The sequence below is a fragment of the Rhyacophila brunnea genome, unplaced genomic scaffold (genome assembly GCF_057557595.1).
Source record: "Rhyacophila brunnea isolate RB1 unplaced genomic scaffold, BYU_Rbru_1.0 scaffold_18, whole genome shotgun sequence".
In the NCBI taxonomy this organism is placed as follows: Eukaryota; Metazoa; Arthropoda; class Insecta; order Trichoptera; family Rhyacophilidae; genus Rhyacophila; species Rhyacophila brunnea.
In genome coordinates, this window is record NW_028232837.1 from 28,634,743 (window position 1) to 28,658,698 (window position 23,956).

Consider the following 23,956-nt stretch of genomic DNA (forward strand, 5'->3'; position numbering starts at 1 on the left):
TGTGTAAATAGGCGACATTAGTTATCTAAGGGTACCTACCCCTTACCTGACCCGCGCTACCAAACGACCGTTATCTTTCTAATTACATTAAATCACCAAACTCCGGTGTAGATATGAAATTTCAAGTGCTACGCTTCTCCGCCTACGCCAATAGAAAGCTTTCATTACCAACACTACAACGTCGTAAGCGTTTGTTGTAATAATATTATTATCTGTCCTTACTCTTACGAGTGTTACGACATTTCAGAATTCACCCTCAGTAGGTATATTAGGAGATATACTATTGTTATTCATAGCACATGCTACACAATTTAAATAAAATAGCACATGGATAATAAATAATATTAAATGCTTATTGCTCAAAATTAAAAGACCTACCTACCCACTGGAATATTAATACAATTTGGAATGATATTGTAGAGTTAACTGATTAGTGATTATAAATTAATTTAATGAAATATGATATTTTTAAAAATAATAATATCACTGCAGTATCTTTAATTAAATAAGCTTGGAGCTAGGCCTCATCTTCCCTTAACAAAAAATCAAGAAAGTTGAATGGAAAAGTTGTTCTTTAAATTTTTAATGAAATATTATGACGGTAAATACATATTAACATTTATTGTAAATAATGTAAATCATTTAAAATTCTAAGCCAAATTTCTAATTCTAAAAATGCCAAAAGGTAAAATAAGAAAACGTGAGTTACTTATTGTGCTTCGGGTAGAAATGAATCAGACCGGTGAATGCAGAATGAAATATTATGCAACATGCTCTCAAGAACTGTTTTTTCGCGAAACTTGAAAACAGTGGTCGGCATGCAATGAAGGAGGTCTATAAAAATGAATTGTTTAAATAATTGTATGTCGATTCCAGTTATACCTAGTAGGTACCTACCATCAGACGTAGGTAAGTATTATAATATTATCAAAATGTCAAGTAAATTGTTAAAGGTGTAAAAAAGTGTTGAAGATGAATTCACGCATGTACCTACGCAAACTGGCTTCAAATGCTAGAAAGGGCCAGTACCTACAAGCAAGTGCGATGCCATGTTATGTATGGGCAAAAATTATTATTTTCCACTGTAATAAGTAAGTAATAACGGTCGGTGCCCCCACTCCCACTACAGAAGCATTTCACACCAATGTGAACAGTTTACTGGAAACCTCTATTTTTTTAAATCTTTATCAACTAATTACCGATTATATTACAATTTACAGGACATTTTGATAAGACCTATTAAAAGAATTACCTGCTTACCTAATCAAGATACTATTTATCGATAAATTATTCAAAACTATTCAAAATTGAAACTCTTCATTTCTTCAGTGACATAAAATTAACAGATAATTTGCAAATCAGCAAAATACTTGACGATTTTATTAGTTTAACAGTATTATTTTGTACTGCAACTTTCATGATGCCGATAAGATAATTTTGAACTTTAAAAAAAATATAATTTAGTTTCTGAATTACTTTTTTTATTATAAAGACTACTTGAATACCGATAATTATATGATTCTACTGCAAAAAAGGCATTGCGTTCTAAATTTTTATTCAAATATTTGATAGCAATTGAAAACAAACTTTAATGTGTCATTTTATTATTAAGTTAGGGCCCAGAGTGTGACGCCCAATTGGGCCCAACCGGGGGCCGGAACTTTTGCTAGGATCTGCTTGGAGCGAGCATTCTATGTTGTAGGTTGTAGGTACCTAACTACCTAGTCGCGAGGTTCCAGAATATCGATATTTAAAAAAATACACATTTTTTTAGTTATATAGGAACAAAATTACTTACATAAGTACACGTATAGTCATTACACTTTCTAGAATATAGCATTACTCTATTGTAGATAATAAGACTATATAAGGAAATTATGAGAATAACATTATTAATAAGTAGGTTTTAGTAAACGTGAAGCTTCCTACTTACAAAAATTATGTTGATCTATATATGCTATAGGTTGAATATCATTGTACCCACAGAGTAAATTTAATAGATATGTAGGTAGGTACTTACCTACTTTATTGGCAAAGTTATGTAATATTTGATTAATGGGTAGGTATGATTGATTTATTTTACATAGTTACATTTTAACAAAATAGTCATCATATGCTGGGTCAGTGATGGCGAATATTTTTATACTAGTGCGTTAAAAACTAAAATACCTAATGGGTGGTGTGTGTAAGTAACACCGAGGAAAATATAAATTAAGAATAGCGTTATAGGTACGCTTCCAAAAACTTTTTCCGTTCAAGCAGCTGTTTTCTTCCCAAAAATAATCTACAATCGAGAGCTTTGTTTAACTAGAAAAATCTCTTACCTTTGTAGGCACTACGTATCGTTGCGAGCTCTCGTTTAAATAAAATCGGGTCGGTTACTTCTACAATTCCGGGATATTTTTGATGCTGGTTGTGGCGATTTTACCGGTATTCGTAGTAGGGACTTATTTTCAGGGACGAACCCACATACCTATGTAGTACAGTGGAGAAGGCTCCATAATAGTAGGCGATTATTTGAAGCCTACCTTCCAAGAAAAATTGATAGAAAGCATTAAAATTTAAATAAATAAATAAATGTGCGGGAACCAATCTATCATCAGAATAATTAATTAATATTTAAAAAAAAATGAGAGCCAGCCATTTATCGTCAGAATTTAGAATAAATAAAAAAATAAGTGTCAAAGCAGCGCCTCTAGCGAGCATTGGAATATCGATTATTTCGAGATGATTTTTGGGTGCTTTTTGTATGAAGTTTTTTTTTCTCATAATTTGCAAGCTATTATCCCGAAGCCTACATACGTATAGTCTGACTTGCGTAGACCTTTGAAACTAAAGATGAAAGAAAGACAATTTTAATGTTTTAATTTTTTTATTTATTGGGAATTCTTAATTTTCAAACTCTTGCAATCTTTTTTTAAAATAATTAATACTTGAGATAATTAAAAAAAATCTAAGGGATTAAATCACACATAAAAAATGATTGTTGTTAAAAATATAAAATAGTCTATCTCGTGATTTTTATTTTTCAGTTAGTTCGTCATAGACTAAGACAATCTATTCAGTCAGTTATGTCAGTTAAGATCTGATATTGTACCTAAGTCTGTGATTTAAATATATAAGTATTTTAAAATGTCTAGTGTTACGGGTCGTTGAATTATAAATTGTTATGGCACAGATACACAACAACGGATTTTTTCAAAGATGACAATAGGTATATTTTGGGCGTAGGTATGTTACGTTTATCAATGTTTAAAAAAATACATACTCAATTCAAACTCATTGCTTAATATTTTTGTGTCATATTCATCAGTAGTAATATCGGATTATCTTCTTATTCTCCCGTCGTAAGTATATCTGACAAGTTTGCTGTCTCCATAGCCTACCTACCAGTGGCGAAGACTCCATCCTAGGCGATTATTTAAAGCCTACCTTCTTAAGAAAAATATTTTTAAATTTTATATTGACATATTAAATAATATAATCAAATAATAATATATTCAATATGCCCAACGACATCTATCGTATAATTGTCATAATAATTTTACGATATTTTCCACTATTTCAATAAGCACCATTTATGGCATGTCTCGAAAGTTTAAAAAAATAAGCGACATCTCGTTTCGCTTCACATATTGTATGGATTACGTTCGCGTGAATCGAAAACTTTTTTTATATGAAGTTTGTTTCTCATAATTTCAAGACGTCTGCGGCGGCCCATATAAATGGGTAAGCTATTTAAGGAGCGATTACGCTTACATATTACGCAAGTGCACATTTATTCAAAATAATTTGTAAGATAATTTAAAAAAATAATTTCTAGGGATTGAATCACATATAAATATTGATTGTTGTTAAAAATAATAAATAATTTATCTCGTGATTTTTATTTGTCAGTTAGTTTATTCATAGACTAAGACAATTTATTCAGCCAATTATGTAAGTTGAAATCTGATATTGTATCTAAGTCTGTGTTTTAAATATGGAAGTATTTTAAAATGTCTAGTTTACGGGTTAAATTATAAATTGTTATGGAACAGATTCACAACAACGGATATTTTTCAATATATTTTGAGCGTATCTTGCGTTTATATTTAAGAAAATACATAGTTCAAATTAATTGCTTCAATCTTTAATCAGTGAGCTTTTCAAATTTCATCGGTTTTTGTGTACCTACCTATTCATCAGTAGTTATGTCAGATTATCTTCTTATTTTCCGTAAATACATCTAACAAGTGTGCTTTCTCCACAGCCTACCTGTTTCCAAAAGTTACCCTTCGCCACTGCCACCTACCTCTTTCTAAAAGTAACTCTTTGCCACTGCTATGTAGTATACGTCTTATACCTTATGCTTATAATTACACCGCGGACAGAAGAATTTCGCATATGTGCCTTAGGTGCTATCTAGGTATAACAATTCACTATTTTCATCGATTTATGCTTATAAATAATAATTAACATCAGCAATTATATTATTGAAACTATTTTTCTTTGGATTGGTTTCCTGATCAATCAGCATAATGACCTTTGCTTCTGGTAAGTTACCATCACCTAAATGTTAAAATTTGCTGTACCTACGTTGATAGATTTGATTGGTCATTAAATTACTGAAATGTGCTGCCACATAAATAAATAACTAGGCATAAAAATAACGTAAATCCTGTAAGCCTGACATCCTTTTGAAGGCGCCGCCAAGATAATTATCAATTTAAGTATACGAAATATTTTGATTTTATTCAAGCAAGTTTTCAATCGTAAAAATCAACTCTGAAGATGGGAAAAAATATGACACACATTAAATCATTCCGTATTTATTTTTATCTTTTGAGCATGTAATTTTGACTTTTTTGTCAGGTGATGAATGATAAATATTATCTATAACTAAATTATATTTGGAAGTTTATTTACATAATAGTTAACTAATAACATAGTAAACTTATGTATGTTTTTTAATTGTTTGCCTATTGAGAAACATGAAAATCAAATGAAAACTAATCTCAAATTCAACATTTTTATCAGGATCAATGAATAGAGCGGCATCATGAAATTCGGTATTCCAGGATCGCTAACTCTAGTAGGTAGCTAATAAAAAAATGTGTAAATAATTATACGGTCGGTGTAGGTACGTAAAAATCAATATTGAAAAAAAATTAATAATAATATGTATTTTTTATATACTTAAATGTTGTAAGTAATATAAGTTGTACCTATAAGTACATTGGTACATATATATTATGTAGCGTACGTAAGTATATAGGTCGGTACTAATAATTATTATGTAGGGATGATTTAACTTTAACAAATCAAATAGCTGCCATGGTAACCCTACATTTTTTAAATTACCTGCAATATGAGCTGAATGGCCATTTCCAAATTTTTAAACTTCTATTAATTATTATTATGGGAATACTGTTTTTTGGAAAGGTACTATAAAAAGCGTTTTAAATTAAAATAAGTTGCACCTTATCGCAGCATGCCGGCATTTCCCCTTATGTTAACCGCCTAATAGAATAACAAGTTATTAATCAACATAAACATGTCTGCTGCAGACCTCTCCCCTTATGCAAACGGTACAAGAAGAAAATATTATATATCTACTTTACTAGGTACCTACCTAATAATACAATACATGCCTCGAGTTTCCGACAAGTCATCTAAAAATGTCACTGGTAATTTAAAACGCCAATATTTTTTTAATATCCATAGGTCCATATCATAGATTAAATAATTACAAGATAAAAATAACTTTTTATATACCACGTTTTAAAATTTTCTGTTGAATCATATAAACTTGACAATTCTATGTATTAATAAATACTTTTTTTATGTACTTGATAGAAATACTGAATAAATATTATAGAATACTGAAATGTCATTTTGACATTTCATATTGATTTCCACAGTAACGCACGTGTATATTAATGATTTAGTTGCTAGTACCCCCTTAGCAACCAATAATAGTGAGTAGTAAATATTATATATACATACAAAACAGAATTAACTGAAAATTAATTCAATTCTGCTTAAAGATGGCCAAAAGTATTAAAAGAATGCATTGTCGTCGTGTTCTGATATATGTATTCTAAAAGTTTTAAATGTCTAGCTAGTCGGGAAATTAGTTAAAAATATTCAATCGTCAAATAGAAATCTTGGACAAACAAGAAAAAATTTGTACTGGACACACAAAAAAAATCTGTACCGGACAAACAAGAATACGAGCTAATAAAATCGTGGTAAAATAGAGTAGGTAGGTAAATAGCATACGCACCAGGGCCAATTAAATTAAGCAAATTCACGGGTTTAAAGAATTGTGGAAGTAGTGTAGAATACAATAGAAAATGTATTTGAACAAATTCAAAGGTGAGTTTTTATTTTCACTCGTATACAGAGCATATGGGCACCCACAAAGTACCTAATAGTCGTAACGTAAGCACAGAACAGATTAATAAATAGAATACACTACATTTTGACGCATTCTTTTGAAAGTGAGTGTCCTACGACAATGAACCACACATTATAAACGTGCAATAGTGTGTTGCAACCTTCAAATACACTAATATTGAACGAGCGTCAGTTGTCAGAACGAAGGACAAGTGTATTCTTAATACGTAGGTATTTAAGTTTATCCCATATTCTTCCACATTCGAGATCGGTTGACACTGTCACTGAACACCCGTTAGGTATTTCAGTTTCCATTATTTCTGAGTTCTTGGTTGTAAGCTATTCACCAATCCCACTGGGTCTTGCACTAGTGACTAGATCAAACACCACGTATAAAAAACAATAAGAATGATTTTTTTCTTTTATGGTATTAACTGACAATTCATGGTGGAAATGCATTGTACCCATTAATAATTAAAATGCATCTACCGACTCGGCCACACAGAATTTTCCCCACTAATTGGCTAATTTACACAGAAATCTACCCAAATTGTTCGTTAACGAAAAACAATTGTACCTACCTACTTACGTAAAATAATGCTCACTAAAATATAACATGAAAAAACTTAGTATTTTACAGTAGCCTCTGACCATCGTACCTATGGCAGTTCATATTAATTATTCTATTATAACATATAATTATATTAATTAATAATAATTATTGTCCGAATTGTTTGGTAACTAGAAAATGTGTGAATCCAAACATGCACCACCATCGAAATCATATATTCGAAAAAACACCCTTTTATGGAAATCACTCCATAATCTTCCAACAATTTTAACAATAGATCCAAAAACGGGCAACTGACCGCACGCATCCCAATGCATAGAAACTTTTACCAAAAGAGGTGGAGCTTTTTTAGTTTGCCTGATATATAAAAACTTTCTTGCTCTAGCAGCCAGCCTATTCGATAAATCACTGTGAAAGCTCGTTTTCGACAGTTTGCCTTTAGGTAGGTACCTACATAATATCTACTTTAACAAGAAGAAATAACCTGTTTTTATATGCCAACGACTCCCTCGGGCGGCAGAGCGTGAAATTAGATGGCGACACAATAAATAGCAGAATATAAAATTATAAAAAATAATTTAAATGTCCTTATAATGTAAATGATGAACGTATTTACCTGATATCACAATACATAATAAAATAATAATTACCTACACCTCATTAGGTATATGCAAGCCATAGGTACCTATATGGACTTGCCACTTACCTTTACAGTTACCACTAATTATTGTGATTGTTTTATACTACAAGTTATAAGTATTACAATAATATAATACCTTAGTTAAGTAGGTACCTACTAATATGTTTTTTTCTTTGACCATGTCCGATCGTAATAATACGATCATATTATGGGCCTCCACATAGTGGAGGTTTGTATTTACGAGAAATGGATGATAGCCACTTGCTCAACCTATTATGTCCATTGACTCCAAACACAAATTGAAAAACAATATGTGTATTTTCCAGATTTTATACCGACTTTAAAAGACGACGAGTAAGTCGTTCGGCCATCGTGGGCGTTCTTATTTATACGTATACTTATACCGGCCTATTGAAACATCTATCCAGGTTTAACGTTTTTTTTTTAATTACCAGTAAAATTATTGAACGATTTTAAAATGTAGGTATACCTACCTACATAGTAGAGTATTATTATTAGGTTCTGATAAATATGTGGATACCTTCAACCCACCCACCGCATACAGAAATTTTGTAGCAATTATTTTTGGTTTGGAGAATTGAAACATTACTCTGATTACAGCACTAGCTCCACAAACAACGCGTATCTAATATTTTGATCTCAATGCTATTTATTATGGCCATATTTTTTCATGTACTTACAACAGCTGACGGTGAACTGTGATATGGTGAAATATAATACGCACGATTTACAGGTAAGCAGTTCAGTACCTAGGTATCACATTAATTTCAGAAAACTGTTCCATTTGTGAAATAATATAAATACATAGGTACTTATCCACCAACATACTTTTAAGTTTGGTAAAATATATTCAGATACCTACTTAGGTACCTAGGTACGATAAAAATATACCTTTAATGCTCATAGGTATACCATTTTGAAAACCTCTGTATTGCATAGCTGGGGGGTGTATCCAAACATAATAGAGAAAAAAGAGTAGGGTAAAAAAAAATAAAGATAGGTTGCCTGTAGGGAGAAAAGAGGAGTCATAATTTAAGGGCAAACTGAAATTTATTAGACATTTTCTATAGTCTGTAGAGAATTATAAAATAGCAGGTTCTTTCTGATATAATGCAAAAAAGGTCGTAATTTAGCATTTGTTTTCGTTGTTCAAAATGCCGACAATGGCCGTGACGACGCTCTTGAGAAAACGGATATTTTGATTCATTTACGAGAACCTATATCTTGTGGGGATGAGTCATATTGTCGTAAACGCCAATAATACAGTAGGTAAATCAGTCTTTGAAATTTATTATAATATTATCCATAAATTTAGTTTACGATGACATCTAATTAATAATTATTTGAGAATGGCTAGGTTTCGCATATCCATAATGATAATTCGTTTACCTACATGTAGGTATTAGATTGTTCGATGTGACATTTCGAAATATTTACCTTCTTCCTGTGTCCTCCTGATCAATGCGACGATTGTTTCATCAGTCCGGTGGACCAATTATTATGAAAGTTCTTTAGCTAAAAAATGCGGTGCCTTCCTGTGCTTGCTACGGGCACCGTTGATCTGTCCTTGGACAATGGCCTGAGAATGCTGTACTTTTTTCTTACAGTGGCGTCGTTAGAAATATTGGACTTTTATCCCTCACTGAGTATTAAAAAAACCGCCAAAAATCTTAGTGGATACTACCATGTTTTTACCTATTCTTTAAAGTCGGTAGTTTCCTCAGAACTCTGCAATTTTCTAGATTTGATACTGCGCAGAACTTTTCGGGCTTTTCCGATTTGTTTGAGGGTGCTAACTACAGGACACATTAATTATTATTAAGATAATAATCTAAAACACATCGCCATGGACTGAAGTTTTGAAGTAGGGGACCTACTTTATGACGGTTTGGCTGTAAAATTCAACTAAGGAAAGCGCGCTGACAAAATACATAATTATTATTGAATGCGCGTTACATTTAGTGACAAACTTAAATGTACCTATATTATTATAATAAAGATTTAAATATTGATAATAAGATATTCTTCAACACAATAATATAATAATGTATAAATTTATCCCATATTTTTCCACACTCGAGATCCGCAGCCTGTTATACATCCATGCTCCCATTAATTTTGTGTTCCCTGGTGCCAACATTATGAACAAGTATGAGGATATGACTATACAGCCATATCTTCCTGAAAAGTTTCCTGGTTTAGCGTCCATACTTTTATTTTTACACATAGGTAGATACATATTAGATGACATCGCATGGCCTTCAGCTGTTAACGTAATACTTACAATTAAAAAACCAATAAAAATATGTATTTTCAAAAATCTACGGCCCTCTACAACTGAAAAAAATGATCTCCAATTTTTTTGTTCGTATAAAAATCATAAAACTTTTCATAACATAGATAGGTGGATACTTAATTATAAGGAAAGATAATTAATTTTTAACATTACTTAAGTATAATTAAGTAGATGAAAGACTAAACAATCGATAAAATAATATAATCGAACACGTAATATTTACATATTAAAAAAAAAATAATAAAACATCAAAAGATTTGCGCCGTAGGCGATTTTTTACGATAAAATATTACCTTTTATCAAAATCATAAGGTTCGTTCCTCGTAATTTGGTCATTTTAGGATGATTGTACGTTGTACGTTCAACGTAACTCCACTTCTGCGCCCGGGACGGCAGCCCATATTACGACACTGTGTAGAGTAAAACTATTAGGTAAGTACATTATGTAGGTACGTCTAGTAGTGTCAAAAAAGTATTGATACGATATCAATATTCATTCGGAAAAAAATCCTCTCGGACAAGTATCATTTGATACCCATAGGTACCTACTGTGGCATTCTATGTACTTTTCTTCCGGTAGCGATATTTTATATACATACCTATAACAGCCCTAGCTACGTCATAATCTCCATTTAAGAAATCTGAAGTGGGTTTCATTCAATAATCTCATTGGATTTTTTGGTTGTCACCGCGTATTTTTCCTACTTTCTTCGTCGTTTCACAGGTTATTTATTCTCAAAACGATCTACCCATTCTACCACATATCTAACTGTAACGGTTTCAAACAATATACTTAATTATTAATGTGTTCAATTATATTTACCTAACTTTTTTAACTTTAACTTATACATCCAATATTTTCTAGCTAGACAAAAGAAAACAAATTATCTTATGGGTTTATAACCCAAAAAAGACATCTACAAATAACTCAATTTCATTAGAATTAAGAAAAAAACTTTGATTTAAAACCAATAGTTAAAATGGAGTTCTACTACTTAAACGCAAATTTCATTACATAAGTTATACATTAAGAAACCAATTGATTATTTATTGTTGTATTTTATAATAATAGTAGGTACTACTATATCAAATTTACGATCCATATAATAATAATATATACGTTTATGATCCATTATTAACCAGATGGCAGATATTAAACTAAGTTAGTGTAGATTTTTCTCATACCTACTATAGTTAGTAATAAAAATAAAGCTGTGAAAACACTGTAAGAACAGTGTCAATAAAAAACTGATAATCGTATATTATTTAATCCTTGGATACCTATGGAAGTATTGTTTAACTATACCTCCAAATATTATACTTACTCATCCCATTTTTTTCACAGGTAATAATTGCAAGCTGATTGAGAATAATGTCCTCTGCCCATCAATGTGTTGTGCATGCTCAGTGGTCACTGGCACTGTCCATTTCCGTCATCTACCCATCTACCCACCTTCGATTGGCGGATTAACAAAAATAACACCCAAGTATCTAAGCATGGAACTTAGAGAGGTACTATTTATAATAAAAAACATAAAACTAGCAAGTTATTGTTAATATTATACTTATGTATTATTCTAATAAAATTAAAAGGAAATTGTTATGAGATTGGTTTCATTTTTACAGAGATGTACCTATGTATGCATTGTGTGTAGTGTTTCTCCTGTACCTGTGGAAAGTATTTATTGATGCTGTTATACTATACACATACCTACCTATTATAATACTATATTATAGGAAAGGAATGCTTAAAAATGTAAGTAATGAAATAAGTGATAATTTTCTGAAATATTTTTTATTTAGACATACTGTACATGTTACATTTCAATATATTGATACATACATATTTTAGCTGTTATTACATATTTATAAGTAAAGATCAAAGACTGAAGGTAATTTTTAATACAATGCAGTGGTTTATTCTACGTAATATTGACTTTAAAACAGTTGTTTTCCCGACAAAAAGGTTTGAGAAATTATTACAAGTCTTTCGGTGGGAAAACCAACTTTTGTTTTATTAGAAATTATTTAGTAGATAGGTAGGTACCTATGTACATACCTACTCACTGCGTTTAAATTTGATGGGTAGTTATTAAACCATCGCATAAAACAGAAAGTAAATTTTAATTTGATCATATTCAACACACTGTCATAGCAGACACACTAAAGTAATCCTTACTTATAAATTTACGTATCATAGTAGTTTATTAATATAAATATGTTTTCATACCTATTATATAAGATAAGGTCCTATCTAGAACTAATTATATGTAAACGAGATATTTGTATCTCTAGCAATTGTATATTTTGATTCTTGACTGCAAAGAACAACTTTATTGCAGTTAATTAAAATTATATAGACTACTTTCTAATATATCTAAAATTAAAGAAAAATCACATGAACAATAACTCCAAAAAGTAAAAATTAAACAATGTAAATGAAAGGTAACAGAAAAACTTTCATTCAAATATGAACAATCTTAATGTTTTATATAAGGTAAAAATCAACACATAATAAAAAGAATAAAAAAGTAAAAAAGCCTAATGCGGGAAAATGACTGTCTATTAAAAAAATATCAAAGTAGTACAGAAAATATGGAAGATATGAGAATATTACCAAGTATCTAGGTAGGCAAAGCATATAAAATATACATCAATCATCTGTGGATATAGGTATAAGTACTAATGTATTATCAACCATGGTACTATGCAACTGATTGGTAAATTGAAAAAAGCATTATTTAAAAGGTATGTGGATGCTATTGTCAAAAACAATGATGCATATAAAATAATTGGGAAGACAGGCAGCAAAACATAAAAAAGCTAATCGAGTGCACAATAATGGATCAACTAAGAAATTACCAATTATTTGGAATATCAGCTCAGCTAGGGTACTATACCGTCTACTAGTAAATTAAAGGTATTTTTGTATGTATGATTGTATTCAGGACATTTGAGAGTATCTTAAATCAATATACCTACCTACCTATTTAAATATTGATAAATTATAATATTAAAGATAAATGAATATCGGTAGACATGATGAGCAGTTTAACAATCAGCCGGTTCATGGGAAAAAATATAAGATCAATACATGATATTTAATTAGGTAGGTGTGAAGGAATTGATATTCGATCAAATACCTTATGAATTGTCTTCACAAAAGGTAACCTAGTCATACTAATATGAAAATTGAGGGTTAAAATAAATGGTTAAATATTTAATATAACTAATTATTGTTGTCCAAAAATCAGATCTCAGAAAAACGTAAATTTTTCATGGATAGGGAGGGACATACTTAAAATATCATGTGAATAAATACCTAGTCACTTCATTAATGGTAAAAAACCTCTACAAAACACTAATCCATTTACACCTACATTCCTTCTATTAATTCGGCAATGAGAAGTCTTGACTGGAATTATTTAGTCCAGTAGGTATATTTTATATGACCATATGTAAGTATAAAAAAATGATTTTCTTTATTTTATTATCTATTAAGCAGGCTTGCACTATGAAAGAAAAGAATTCAAAAATTATTTGGAATGTCCTGTCCATGTCAGGGTATACCTAATTTCTGTAAGATAGTTTTTATTTATTAAAGAATAGGGTATGTATTAAAACAATAATTTTATTTTTGTCAGTACCTAAGTAGGTATGTGTAAAGATTCTCAAAATATATTTTTTTAAGATTAATAACTTTATAGTTACAGATACTTTGAGATAACACATTTAAATCTACACCATTTGACAATAAATTAAAATAGGTAATAATAGTTTTTAATTACAGATGGTTATAATTTTAATTATTTCCTAATATGGCAAGGTGAAATAATATATTTGAAAAAAAAATGATGATAGATAAGTAATAAATAACATTTTATCTAAATTATATCCTAAATATTTAAATTAAACTTCATTATTATTTTTTTTACTTTGCAGATTAAAATATAATAAAAGTATTTAAAGATAAATTTTAACAAAAAATAAAGCAATGCACCATGTAAATACAGCATCTGACAAATTATGTAATTTTTAGGCATTCGACTACATTGGCTGAAATGTAAATAATAAAAATAACACTAAGTAAATAGCCATCTGATTATAATAGTGACAAACCATAACAGAGTGATATCAAAGACTATACCTACATTTAGTCATGTAGTGGAAATACCTCAAATAAAAAAATATCAAAATAGGTACCTATGTAGGTATTTTTTTCTGAAATGCAAAAGCTAAGAATTTTCAATAATTGAAAATGTCACCTGAACAACACTTGTATGACAAATCTTTGTGTGATTTTAGAGGGATTAAAAAATTACTGTTTATTTCACCTCTTGATGGGAAAAATACTATTCCATGTGGGTTTTTAATGTATTATAAATTATAATATTGTTTTTTATATCACATTTCATTATATCAATAATAATATGCCATACAGCGTTCTTCTGGATATATCTTCAACTATGACAAATGGGTGATACAGATGGGAAAAGAATTACTGTTTACATGTTTACAAGGATATATATCTGAATGTACCTATCTACTAATGTTCATTTACCAATTGCATTAGAAACAACCTAAAATCTATTTCAGTCACAATCACAAACAGGCAAACAAAAACCGCTAAAATTAAAACAAAATTGCATAACATATAGGTATTCATCGTTTTTTTAAGATTACTTAATTAAACCTAACAGACTAAAATGCAGGCATTATCAGCGCGTCATTTTTTTTAAATTTTGTTCCGTATACACTTTTATTTTAAATGAAAATTTGCTAGACTTTTCCTTCACGAAATTTGCCAAGCAACAAAAGCTCATAGGTACTTCAAGGGTTGCACTTTTATACAATATATTAATGTGTAATTATGAATAAAACATAATATACCAAAGCTGCAAATCATAAAAACTTTTATAAATAATTTTTAAATGGCTAAGATAGCAATGATTGGTGAAGTATGTAATTCAGTTGGGTGGTTTGGCACTTTCAATGCAATATATATTATTCTGAATGTGCAACATATGGGTATTTATTGTATACGTATGTATTGAAAGCTTAACTATAATATAAACAAAATTATTTGAAGCAAAGTATATAAAAAGCTTACTCTATTGTTTTTTATACATACCTACAGAGTCAGATGATTGATTTTTACTGAAGATTATTCCAACTAGGTACAATAATTACTATTAACCACAAGCCATCTATGTAAAATCCTAGTTCATGAAATATTTCATTTATATATACCAAATGCAGCATTTTCTAGTCAATATTATTATTTTATTACGATAATTACATTCGATTTTAAAGATTACAGTTATTTTGGGAATCAAGTATTAGCCTATTTTAATTCTACCCTGACATCAATTTACGTATAAGATTGAATAAGTACCACTATTACTTATGTTTTTGTTTTAAAACTTTCACTTTCATGTGTTTTCAACCGAGAAAAATAAATAATGCTTCGAAATTATCAAAAGATAAACTGCTATTAAAAAAAAGGTATTAATTAACTTGATGTACCTCGTTAAACCATTTATATTCATATTACAATGTAATGTCGTATAATGCTGTTACAAATAGGCAGCATTTCTTGTACCCAACCAAGTTATAATGAAAACGAATGGACAGTGAGCAAAATAAGGTGCTCTATTCTCAAACCACGACACACGATTATCTTCCAACTAGGCAGCTAGCGCCTAATGTCGTAAGGTAAGAACATTCCTCTGAAAGACTGATGTTGAAAATGGTATTACCCTTAGTGCACGTATTGTCATGAGAATACAGTCCCTGTGTGTGCATTTTTTAAAAGAGCGGAGAAAGTAGCCGATAGATTCAAAATTCTATGATACAACCATGATTCGACGTAGATTGCAATTTTAATACGTAATTAGTTTCAGTAGTTTTTACTCTGGTAATAGGTATGGTGTATTTAATGTTTGATTTATTTATGAAAAAAAAATGCAACAACTGCCCAATACTTACCATAGATTCCGTTAGTTGGGCGAGGTAAATAAAAATCCAATGAAATAACTTATATTTCAGTACGATAAGAAAGATGGCAGGTAGGTACCTACCAGAGATCATCCATTAGGTGATCTCTGATGCGATCGAATGGGGTAGAATGCGAGGGACACCATTAAGAAAGCGACTGAATCAACAATAACCGAAGGAAAAAGATCGCTCTAGATTCTAGAATGTTAAGATAGAAAGAGATTGTTGGCAACGTTTGTAATTTCAGTGATCATCCTCCTCAGTAATGTGACAAAGGATACGAAGAGGAGGTACCTACGTGAAAATTGTCAAGAAAAAAAATTTGCTGCATGTTCTCATCTAATAGACGGGGAGGGGGGCTAGCCGCATGAATATTAAACATAGCTGAATATTCATTACGCACAATCAACAATCACAACATGGAAAACATTAACAAACTAAATAGAAAATGTCTTAACTACTTATTTCTAGATACATAGTGAAATTATGTATTTATATTCAACTAATATAATATGTTATAATAACAGTCGTCTGCAGTTTTGTTTTCGCCAGTATGTTGTTTATCAACTTACAACTGAATAAAATTTAAAAATAATAAAATAATAACGAAATTTAAGAAAAACATACATACTAAGGACGAAGAGTAAACATATAAATTTAATTACATAAGAAAAAAACAAAATGATTGTTGAATTCCACACAATGGAGAACTTTTGTTCTTTGTAACAAGAAAATCATTTTATGAATTTCAACTGTGGAATGGATAAAATTAATATAGATAATATAATTGAGATTGTTTTTACAAAACTTAAAAGATTAATTAAAAAAATTTAAAAACGCACAAAACTTAAATAAAATTTTACAGAATAATAATAAAAATGTTGTTTCATTGCATTCTATATCAAACATAAACGACAGTTTAAATTTCAAATACTATTTATTCTCAATAATGCAAGTTCAGAGCATAGATCGATCGAAAATTCGGTAACTTTTAGTATGCAAGTACTATGGTCGTAGGACGTTTCGCCCCTTTTGAAAATAAATATAAGTGGACAATGTGTGGCTTAAATTCCCTGGCAAACTATTTAGTAGTAAGTATTTTGTATATAGAAACACTTCAACCTGTTTAATAAAACCAAACATTTTGATACAAATGAATGTCAACCACAGTCACCAACAAATGAAAACGTTCGAAAACAGATAAAACCGCTACTGCTGTGATGGGATGGGATCTTCGTTCGTAATTATGTTCATAGAGAAAATTTTGACAGCGTTGAGAAACTTTTCTAATAACCTAATTAATCGTTTCATTCTTATTGTTATTAATACAATTTTGCACTTTTCCTCGCTCCATTTTACACTCCCAGTTGTCATTCGTGTTAATTAGATAATCTCCTAATTCTACTTACGTTACCTTAAGACTACCTAGAACTTTTGACGTTTATAAACTTAATAACTAGTACGTATTTGAGACGATTTGTGTGTTATAGGTATATTGTATTTATACATTAATTAAGACTGTTATTCGTACCGCTTTAGGTAATTAATTAAAAATTAGTTATTTCTTCGTGTATGTATAAACCATGACAGTGAACTACTTTTACAGAAAAAATAAATACGTTACCGGACTACCGTTGCGAATCTTTTGACTGCCATATACGTAAATAAGTAGAAAATGTAAATATCTATTACGTCATAACAGTATGGCCACTGGATTCGCTATCATATTATTTTGTCCTACTCTGAAAAACCTTCAAGTATCATAAAAAATGGCAACAAATAAATGCTTCAAGCACACCTACGACAACGCCGACGAGGCCGCGTGTCGCTTTTCCGAAACAAGACATCATTATTTACTCTAATGGATACATTATTTATTTCTCATCTGTTTTCACTGGGATGTGTATTCTTGTAAAAACGCGGACGAATTAGGAATTTTCACAATACGCCGATATATCGATACTCACAAAATGTTTCTCGACATCGCCATTATTAAATTCGAACGATAAACCTCATTTCACAAAATAAATGTCAATCACTCACGACGCAATTCTTCTTTTCGAGACCTTCGCACAAGTTATGATGTTATCGATCACAGACGTATTTGAAATATGGCGGCCGAATGAGGCCTGGTTTTGTTTTGTGGGCTGTGATTTATTTTCTACGTTTTGTTCACAGCTTTGAGGAGATCTGCGGAGCCCTTGTCGAGGCCTAGTTTGAGGGGATCGTGGTGATGGGACGCGTGATGGCCATGGCCATGGTGCTCCATTTTCGCCTGCTTTTCCTGCTGCTGCTGTTTCATTCTGTCTTGTTCTTCTCGCTCGCGCCTCGCTTGCTCGTTGATCTCTTTGACGGCTCTCAACTCTTTTTTTAGCTTCATCCGTCGATTTTGGAACCAGATTTTGATTTGCCGCTCCGTCAGGCAGAGCGCGTGAGCTATTTCTATTCGGCGTCTGCGCGTAAGGTAGTGGTTGAAGTGGAATTCCTTCTCCAATTCTAGGGTCTGGAATCGGGTGTACGTTTGGCGGCCTCGTCGTCGTGGGCATCCGTTGGGTCCTGAAAAATAATAATATTTTTTCTATATTCAAGATTTAAAAACGACGGAAATACAGTTTATATGTTGAAAACTCACAAGTAAATAATTTTCAGGGTTAATAAATTACCTTGACAAGTACAAAATTTATAAAGATAGTGATAAATATTTGGGGGAACATACTAAAAGTAAATGTAGACAAGAATAAAAATAAATAAATAATAATTAGGTAGGTACCTATAAGATATAACGTATAAAAAACAAACATAATGTTAACTTTAACAATTAAATGAACGCCTCCAATTCAATCTATCAAAGAATATAGATTACCGAGGTATTTATCTACCTACAGCTAGCTACAGAGCTACACAATGCATAGGTGGGTTATCTGTTATGATAAAATATAGGAAAGGTTACCTATAACTATAGGTTTTGTAAGATAGTCATTTACGGATGCAATCTGTCATGAGGAATTCTATTTCAAAACAACCTGGTGAGTTGTTAAAAACATTTTACTGGATATTACATTTGGATATATGAGGCTATAAAAATATCTTAGGGTCGATTGAAAGCATGCGAACATGCATGTTTTGAAAGTTCCTGTTATACTTTTATGTATCATAAATTTATGATACAGCCGTACCATGCTACAAAAGATCACCTATATTAGGCATGTAGGTGGGTATTTATTTACTTTTAACAGAACAATGTTAATATTTGGATGACTTCATAATATAGGTATCAAGGTATAGTTACAAAGTTTGCGTTTAGTTTTTGATTTTTTGATCAGCCCTTAATCTTAGCTACCTAAGCAGGTAGGTACGTAAATGGTACTTACCTACCTAGCTTTAAATTCGATTCGATAAAAATAATAGCATGTAAATAAGTACAAAACTGGTAAACTGGTGGTACGTAATCATGTTTTATAATAAAAATATTCCTGACATTTTATGTTGTGATAAGGAGGTAGATGCCTACCTACCAACCTACCAAGGTATGTAGACTCTAATGAGACATTGTCACGAATGAAAAAATGTCATGATTGTAACAAAACGTCAAGGAAAATAATTTTGATACATTATTATAGGTATAGAAGAAGAGACAATCGTTGGACAAATTTAGTCATCCAGTGGTATCCAAGAGGTACAAAACGTCCGCAAAGTAGACCTAGAGGCCGCTGGATCGATGAAATGATAAAGTTCTGCGGAAGTACGTCGCAACGGAATGCACAGGACCGAGAGAAGTGGAAGCAGCTTGAAGATGCCTTCATACAGCAGTGGATAGATTCAGGCCGATGATAATGATGATTAGGTATATGGACAAATTATTTTTGTCGGTGTGTGAGAAATGAAAACAATGATCGATATTAGTGAAATATTCTGGATCAAGAATACCAAACTAAACCTATTTGATTGAAATCTAAAAGAACAACTACGTAGGTAGATCTTATATTCGTTTGTATTTTGATGTGTGTTCAGGAGCTTATAAAAACACCTGCGTACAGCTCGACTCTCAAATGCCATCCCTTTGTAAGATAAACCTCATAGATTCTCCTTTCTCTTCCATTACGATGTTTGGTGAACAATGGCCGCTGTTCCCAGTGACAGCAGTCGCCATGGCAACCGACCCCTCCACTCTCTCTTCCCCTAGGAACCCGATCTCACGACAACGCCCTTCGAAGCGGCCGCGGTTCAAGCCCCAGCTGGGCAATTTATCATCCCGTGTGATTTGGGCAGCACGGAAAGAGAATGAATTTTCAACTGATATTTTTAACTACCTACCTACCTGTGTCAACAAACTGATATTATATTATGAAAAAGTGTTGTTGCATGATGTGTACGATACCATATTAGTTGGCTAGGTACTTTAATAATTTTGTTATATTATGTCAGACCAGCGAATTATTTACCGAGAGTAGGGCTTAATTAAATAATAGAAGCAATACATTTTAAAATGTACACGCAGAAGTTTAAAAGCAGTATCCTGTAACATCCAAGGAAAAAAGAATAGGATAAACATCTTAAGTCATTTACGTGTCTTTATGAATAATTTTGACCGGCCAGTTAATATTTTATAAAATCTTCGCTAACTATAATTTATAATCACTCAGCCTAAATCCATGCCACGAAATTACCTGTTCTTGCAGATTTGTTTTTTATGGTTTTATTTTTAACTATTTTTTTACCGAGAATTTAACTAGTATTTTAGCTATCTCGGCCGAAAAAAAAATCCCTGGTGAATTTAAAAAAATGCCGAATCACAGTTGACAGCTTTTTTTAACCTCTCTTGAGCGGAAAAATTTATCACTGACGAACAGAAAATTCTGATAAATTTTATATGCAACACGATAAATTTGTAGCGTTTTTTCAGCACGTTGGAGCATTAAATAAAACATCTAGAAAAACTGTGATAATGTTGGATGCGTTTTTTGAAAGTTACCAAGAAATCATATTTTCTTAAGATACCTAGTTATTCAGTTTTTTTTATTCCGGTTGTCCAGTGACAATTTCTTTATTTCTCGAGATTCATACTGATTCTCGAGAAATGAAAACTCGAAAATTCGAAAAAAATATTTCAGGAGATTCGAGATTGGGATGAAGTAGGTAGGTAGGTACCAACTGATAATTTTCAGAGAACACTATACCTATATAGTCTGTATATTATACTGTTTCGTATTAGTTGGAATATCACCACTGGCAAGGCTGGGTAAAATGCAACTGCCTTCATTCATGTTGGAATTTTCCCCGTTTTTAATTGGCCGAATTCCGGTCTCACGAGAAAAATGTTTGTTTCGAAGATTAGTTTGAGAACAGGTAGGTAAGTCCTAAAAAAAGGTTGTTTTTATATTCAATTTTCAAAAAATATAAAAATCATGAATAATATTAGTATCTTATCGATATATTTATCTAGAAGCCGAAATAAGATGACACATGGGAACCAGAACCAGACGTATTTTTAGTATGCCTATGATGAATGCAGTTTCATTTTATTTATACATTAGTAGGTATATAAGTATTAAAAAATATAGGTATATTATATGAATTCATAATTTTATCTCAGATAGGTATCAATTATTATTCTTGTCGTAGTACAATATTTATAAATTTAAAATATTCACGTGGCCTATTGATATAACAATAATTAGGTAATGAAGCTTTTGACAGTTTACCTTGGTTCGATATTCGCGTAATTTGTAGTTATTATTAAACTGATTGAAAAAAATCGTTATAAATCAAAGATAAGTAGGTAAGTACCTATACTTGTACAAATATTATATTTTTAATGTATTCTTGTAGATAAAGATTGTTTATACTTATTATTAGTATAATATACCTATAATAGGTAGATACATACCTAGCTAAGAAAAAAAATGTACAGGTAGGTACTCTATGACAACATCTTCTTGGCTACGTGTTAAAATTGTGAACTAACATGCTCCTCCCATTTTTAACTGCACTTCCATTATAAACTAACAAGCTCTTCCCATTTAGTCGACAACAGCGTCGTCCTTCACGTAGCCAAGAAGATGTGTCCTACAATACATACCTATTGTAGTAGGTAACCAGGAAGTCTACCAATAAAATAAGTAGGTGGGTACCTAGTTAACATTCTACCAATTAGTCCAACTCGTTATGATCTTAGTATTGAACTTATCTGCAAGATCTTTTTAGAATTATGATAACTGATAACGAAAAAACATTCGAGGTAGGTACCTACCAAGCACGTCCTAACATTTTATGAATTGCCGACGAAATGTAAATTATAAGTAGGTACCTAAACATGGGTATGCCGAGGAAATATTGCTAGGCGCTAGACCAGATGTGAGAAACATTTTAACATGTTGGAAGACTGCTTTGTTGGCCGCCTTCAAAAAAATACATAATTTTAATAATACGAGTAATATAGGTATGTGCCTGTGCAAATTTACAAAATCTAGCTTAAAAGTAGGTATATCTAATTACTTAAAAAATGGGAATCTTTTAAAAGTCGTACTCGATGGTCCATGTCCTATGATGACGCATATTCCCTACTCTTGCGTTAGCTGTTACCTATAATAAAAGCCGAATTTAAAAAAAACCTTGCTTCGTTTGTGATTCGTCCACCGGAGACGATAGTATACACTATAGAGTGACTGTGACAAAGTAGGCGTTAAGGCCAAATCATTTGGATCATCATCCCCAGTCATCAGGTGAGTTATCCTGGATAGGACGGCAAACACATTTCGAAAATAGCCGATATACTGGATAACCTAACCTAAACTAACCCAAACTAGCAAATAATCCAGTATATCGCCTATTTTCAAAATGTGTTTGCCGCTGTATCCAGGATAAACGTATAGAACCTCAGGTGATTAATAAGAGTGGTGTCAACAAATAATAAGTTGGTAGGTGGGTACACACTAAACACACCTCGGAAATCAAAGTGCGTAGGTATATAATATATATCTTAATACTCTTAAAATACATAGTTAGGAGGCAGGGAATGGGATACAGCTTTTCGCGTACCTATACTATCGTATCAGGTAACTAGGTGCAGACGTATCACAAAAGAAACTGTGTCTCTCAGTAGCCTGCCTAATAAAGATTGTAAAGAATAACTAAGTAGGTATTGCTGTATCATTTTATTTGCAATACAGCTATTCCTGAAACAAAAGGAAACAAATCATTGGAGTAATAAATAAGTAATAAATAATTAACACCGCTTAACCGGCTGACATTGTCAAACAACCGAACAATAGGCAAGGAAAACAAAAGCCGGAGGAAATCTTGTGGATTTATTCGTACTCTGCGGAGTCAACTCGCTAACTTAGCCAAATGCTTGACCACAAATTAAGTCAACCGCACTTGTGACAGGCAAACAATAAATCAACGCTTGTATTACACGTGTGAAAGATTTACGAGCGTGGGCTACTCTGAAATTACGTCACTCAAGTGCCGAGTCCAGGATATTGCATTGAGTGTAGTATCGAAGAATGTTTAATTACATTTACTAATAGGAAAATTTTCACCATTAACAGGTCACAAATAATAAAATAATAACGTGTAAAATAATTAAGCCTGCACCGCGATTTCCTAACTCTCGTCTCGTGTGGCACCAGACGAGATGACGTAATTGTGTCGTCACGCTCGAGGCATGCCGACCGCGCACAGAATAACCATAGAAAATATTATTATCATACACCTAAATGTGTATGGTGACAATGAATAGCGCCGCTGTCTGACCACTCGCTATTTTCTCGAATGCTATTATCACTCCGGTAGTACGTCATAATGATGTCATATGACGTCATCTCGACCGGGAAGCTTGCACTCGCAAGTTCTAACATAGAGCCCCTGGTCCATGACCAGGGGTGTAGCAATGTGTTTTAGCGCCCTGAGCAGTGTAAAAAATTAGTTTTCTACGACACGTGATAAATTTGAACTTTATATGTAGGTAAGTCCATAATTTTATCTACTCCCTATAAAATAAATCCAAGTTCAAACATTAGTAAATTTAAATAATACGGATTGATAAATA

At 31.6% G+C, this 23,956-nt stretch overlaps 1 protein-coding gene across 1 annotated transcript in view; it reads right to left on the reverse strand.

The window, feature by feature from the left end:
- Positions 1–18,067: 18,067 nt before the first annotated feature.
- Positions 18,068–23,956, reverse strand: part of abd-A (abdominal A) — a 93,921-nt gene continuing 88,032 nt past the window's right edge. Inside the window, exon 3 of the mRNA XM_085945644.1 lies at positions 18,068–18,462. Coding sequence (XP_085801770.1) covers positions 18,068–18,462 — 395 coding nt within the window. The remainder of the gene's footprint in view (positions 18,463–23,956) is intronic.